This window comes from Chinchilla lanigera, unplaced genomic scaffold (assembly GCF_000276665.1).
Source record: "Chinchilla lanigera isolate Chin_1 unplaced genomic scaffold, ChiLan1.0 scaffold00021, whole genome shotgun sequence".
In the NCBI taxonomy this organism is placed as follows: domain Eukaryota; kingdom Metazoa; phylum Chordata; class Mammalia; order Rodentia; family Chinchillidae; genus Chinchilla; species Chinchilla lanigera.
The window spans coordinates 11,783,413-11,788,703 of record NW_004955422.1 but is presented as its reverse complement, the minus strand read 5'-3'; the positions used below and the strand labels follow the sequence as shown (position 1 = coordinate 11,788,703).

The 5,291-nt window shown below is 43.1% G+C and overlaps 1 protein-coding gene across 1 annotated transcript in view; it reads left to right on the top strand.

Moving 5' to 3' along the window:
• Positions 1-4,731, top strand: part of Cat (catalase) — a 42,998-nt gene extending 38,267 nt beyond the window's left edge. Inside the window, exons 11-13 of the mRNA XM_005384146.2 lie at positions 1,359-1,466; positions 3,407-3,490; positions 3,919-4,731. Of these exons, the coding sequence (XP_005384203.1) occupies positions 1,359-1,466; positions 3,407-3,490; positions 3,919-3,984 (258 nt within the window). The 3' untranslated portion in view covers positions 3,985-4,731. The remainder of the gene's footprint in view (positions 1-1,358; positions 1,467-3,406; positions 3,491-3,918) is intronic.
• The last annotated feature ends 560 nt before the right edge of the window (positions 4,732-5,291 follow it).

The following is a 5,291-nucleotide window of genomic DNA, read 5'->3' as shown; positions in this document are numbered from 1 at the left end:
AGTGACTACTTCGAGGCCTTTGTAGAGGTGATGGGAAAATCACCGTGTGAAGGCATCTCAGACAGGGTGTGTTTGGTTCTTCTCCAGAGATGACTCCTGCTGAAGATGAGTCGCAGTACATACAAGGAAAATCACAACACATTCAGGGAGACCAGTGCAACAAGACACTGCACGTGCAGTAGATGGGAGAATCTCATACATGACAGTCTGAAAGTGGCTTTGAAGGAAGCATGTATACAGGTGTGAGGAGGTGCAAAAATGAATGTCACCTGTAAGACAGCAATAGGACATTGAGGGGAAAAGTGTAGATTTGAAAAAGGACCAAATAGAAATTTCTAGAAACATAAAAATACAGTGTTTGAGAGAAAAATTGAACAGATATAGGGACTCAGTGGATGTTTATATAAAGTGTTAGATAAAGCTTAAGAGAGGATTTATGAATTGGAAATAGATGTGAGGAGACCCACAGGGCATAGTGCTTCCATTGGATTATGCTAATATCGAAAGTTTGATTTTAAAAAGGGGAAGTTTGATTGTTTTTTAAAGCTCGGTGTTGGACTTCAACTTTCTTAAATGTAAAAAATTCATAGTATCCTGATATTGATAATTTAGAGAAATAACACATATCTCAACATTTTATGAATTTGTCACTTTGGATAACTGGGTATTATTGAACTTCATAAACATTAATAAAATATTGCATAAAGAAGAATCTGGCACAATAAATATTTGTCAAATGAATGAATGAATGAAATATTAGAAAAGTTACAACCCAGAAATGATTGACCACAAAGGTGAGCAGGGACAACTAGAGCTCACAGACCAAATACTAGGCTCCTATTTATAATTTTTAATCTCTTGGTATTTATTCTAGGGATAAACCCAATAATTGCACAAAATGCCACTATTAATATCTGACTGGCCCCCCAAATTTTGACTTCTGAGTAACTATAGAAATGAATGCATGTAAATGAATTGGTTTTTATTTCCTCTTGCTTCTGGGTAAGTTAAACACCGGCTGTGTTATGCTAAGTTTACACTCAGAGACATCTTGCACAGTATGAAGACTGCAGTGGGGTTTTGAATTATGTTCCTGTATTTGCAAAAGGTTTAAAGGGGAGGCCACAGAGGATGTTACTAACAAGCAGTTTTGTGCTGTTATCAGCAAATGAATTCCTCCCGTTTTGCTTATAACAAAACGAAAAGTGAAGAAGCAACATAAATGCATTTTGGTTTTAATTTCAAATTATCTTTAAGCTTAAAAACGTTCACTGGCATTTGAAACGTGGCATATTGGCGGAGTGTTGTTCCTGGTGATTTGACTATTCTACGCTTTGCGCTTGCGCTTCGCCGAGCAGGTGCGGACGTTCTATACACAAGTGCTGAAGGAGGAGGAGCGCAGACGCCTGTGCGAGAACATCGCCGGCCACCTGAAGGACGCGCAGCTCTTCATCCAGAAGAAAGCGGTGAGTCAATCTTTGGCAGGCGAAGGGTGACACCTACTGGCTCAAGGAGATATCGCAGCTCTGTGAAAGAACGCTACCAAGAAATGTCATTTTTGTTATTGGAACTAAGAAGGACCTTACAAAAAAGTAGTGCTCCTCCGTAGACCTTTCATTATTTTCTGTAAGTGTTTTATGTCATACGACATGTTCAGGGTGTATTCTGTCCTAGTTGCGGTCCAGTTCTGTACCAGATGGTAAACGTCTGATACCAAAATGGCTCCTGCCACAATTTTGCTTAAGCTTTAGATGATAGGAAACGTGGCTGACATTTTTTGCAGTTTGAAATCTGCCCACAGGGCTTCGTGTGATGCCATCTCAGCCCGCCTTCAGATGCAGACTTGAAATTAACTTCCTGTTTTCTGTGGGGAGAGCTGCCCTGCCCTAAACGCAGCTGGAGTTTGGAGCTGAGGGGCTAGGATATTTCTGGTGGCTGCTTCCTGAGCCACGTGAACCCTCTGACTTCTGGTGTCCCGACAGGCCGCACAGATGGAAATCCAGGAACACTGCTGTTTCTTGTGTTTTAGTTTGCTATGGGCCCGGGTTCAGGAATCAGCAGAGACCTCAGTGGTTGCTTTGTGAGATAGGCAGGGTGGGTTTTAGCTCACTTCACCTGTGAGGGTGGGTAAGACAGTGTGTCAGAATCAGACTGGGCTCACATCCCGAGCAGTCTTCTGTGACACAGGATGAAACAGTAAGGCTTCCTATGGGTTCCTGAGGCTCTCTTCCCCCGCTCTCTGCTGGGCTCAGCCTGTGATAAGGAATTCCTCCCTCGCAGAAAAAGCCAGTGTCTATGTAAACATCTCTGTACATGGCCCAGTTCTTGCTACAAATCACTATAGCTTGTTAATTACTTACTGCGAGCTCAGCTTTGCGTGTGTAGTAAATGTAGCTCATCTCATGTGTGTTTCTCGTGGTATCTGTGAGGTTGGTGGTGGTTCCCCCGCCCCCAATAAGAAGCAGTGCGCTAACTCTGACAGTAACCTAGTGTCTTACAAGTCAGTTCAATTCTGACAGTAAATCTCTGGAGTAGGGGTCAGCCTTACCAGATGCTCCCACTTTAGATGTCAGGTGAGGCACCCTGGCTATCCATGCTTCTGCAGGTTCTCACTGCAAATGCAGGGGTCTGCACGAGCCTGCCGCAGGTTTGATGATTTACCAGAATGGCTCAGAATTCAGGAAAGCACTTTGTCCACGTGTTATAAAGGCTACAACTCAGAACCAGCCCAGCCAAACAATAGATGTATAAGTGCACACGACAGGGGGTGTGGAAGGCTGCGGGCTCCATCCTCCCTGGGGTTGCTACCCTTCCAGGACCTTGATGTGTTTGCTGACCCCGAAGTTCCTCGATGCCTGCCACTTAGAGGTTTTTAATGGAGGTTCATGACATATACGTGGGCTCAAATCATTGCCCTTGCATGGTTCAACACAGATTCAGCCTTCCTCCCTCACTGGAGGTTCGGGCTGGGGAGAGAGGTGCTTCTAATTGCACTCTTGGTTCTTCTGTTACTGCTTCCATCCTGGGACTCTCTAGGCTGCCCCATGAGTATCTGAGTAGTACATAGAAGACAGTAGATTACAAGGATTTCAGGAGCTCTGTGCCAGGAACATAGGACAGAGGCCGAGTATTTTTATGATACCACTTAGGTGTAATTATCTCGCTCATTTAGTGAAGGGGACACTGAGGCTCAGATAACGTAAGTGACCCTCTGCAAGCTTGCCCAGTTGGTGCACAGAAGATTTGCCCTGGACTCTACAGTCTTCTTCCAGGGTCTGTTAACAGCGCATGACACTGCTTCCTGCGGAGACCTCCTTCCTCCCCTGTTGAATAAACAGGCAGAGGCACTGGGCAATGGCTAGTTGGGGCTGAGGTGACACTTATGTTTATTTTCATTTGCTTCTAGGTCAAGAACTTCATGGACGTCCACCCTGACTATGGGGCCCGCGTCCAGGCTCTTTTGGACAAATACAACGCTGAGAAGCCTAAGGTGAGCTTGGAGCAGAGCGTGGGCGCGCTGGATTAGATGAGACACAGCTTGGCCTTTCCTTAGCATTATTTTCTTCAGGGACCGTTACTTGTAAGTAACAAATTTCTGAAGCAGTTATCCCAAAACTCCCCTGAGATATAAAGAACTGGCTTGCAAAACACATGCTTCCTTTTTTTCCATTTTTGAAGTTTTACTTTTATTAGTACATGCTTGCAGTACATAAGGAACACATTTATCGTGAGGTGTTAGCACATGTACACGACACATCCCAATCCCACTTTCGCCCCCTACCCCTCTGCTCCAAACAGGATAAGATAAAACAGTTCAGCGTGGGTAAACCCTGAGTTATCGTTTCCATTTGGGTGCAAATGAAAGTGAAGACAGATGCCACATTTCATTAAACTGCTGGTCTTGTTCTTTTAAAACAGAACGCGATTCACACCTTTGTGCAGGCTGGATCTCATCTGGCTGCAAAGGAGAAAGCTAACCTGTGAGGCTCCTCCTGTGGGAGCCCTGCACCTGCTACTCAGAGCATCGCGCGCCCCCACCTGTCACCTGCTTGTGGCTGGGTGGACGCTTCTCCCGAGCCACGCGCACAAGTGCAAGCTAATGTCTTTGAAATGATAATCCAGGTATCAATAGCAAATGATGTAACAATGGCTTTCAGTGCTATTTCCCTACGGGAAAATAAAGCTTAGGGCTCACCAGTCACTAAATGGGAAACATGTGTCTGCATTTGACAGTTAGTTGGATTATTCATGTAAAATGATTAGGGCCAAGGAGCCAGCTCAGGGGCACAGCGCCTGCCTTGCAAGTGCAAAGTCCTGAGTTTGATTCCTGGTACCAAAAAATAAAATAAAATGACTGGAAGTTTCTAGCCAGAAACGTGATTTTTTTTTTTGCAGAGGGTAAGAAAAAAATCTTGCTGAAATTAGTATGTTTACATATCACCTCATGACTTACTATATAAAAATATGGCTATAACTAATTATACAGTAAGGCAAAGATGTTCCACTCAGAGAATTTTATTTTTCTAAGATCCTTATAGTAAAAGCACACTTAATGTATCAGTGTCTTCAGGAAATAACTTTAACACTTAATGTTTATTCCTGTTGGTAATTGATCAGATTCATTCTTTTTTCACTTGAAATTACACTTATGCTAATATTGCATTGATTTTACAGCAGGTTGAATTGTAATTGCTTACATTTTTACAATAAAATGATCTGTGTATAAGAATATAAAAAATGGTATTTGATTTCTTTCGACTCCATGTGTAACTTGAAAAATACTACTTGGTAATTTGAACACCATCTTTCTTAGATGCTTTACCCCTAAAAGTAAAAGTGCCGAGAAGGCGAGGGAACTGCATGACTTGTTTAAATCAGTAGTCATGGAAGAAACTTCTGGGTCACTGGGAAAAGAGCAGATGTCAGGCTGGGGATTTAGCTCAGCATCACAGCACCTGCCTGGCAAGCGCAAGGTTGTGAGTTTGATTCCTGGTACCAAAAAAAAAAGAAAAGAGCAGATGTCCTGACTTTGAAAATTACTTAGATCTCTTGTCCATAAGTGTACATTTATGAATTTTAAAGATGAGGACACAGGACTACTTGTTATTATTTTTCTTTTTTTGTTTTTAAATTCATATTTGCTTATCATCCTTAAAAATCACAAGTAACGTGCCCTGTGTGGTGGCACACGCCTGTAATCCCAGCACTCAGGAGGCTGAGGCAGGAGGATTGTTGTGAGTTCGAGACCAGCCTGGGCTACAAAGTGAGCTCAAAGCCAGCCTGAACTGTAT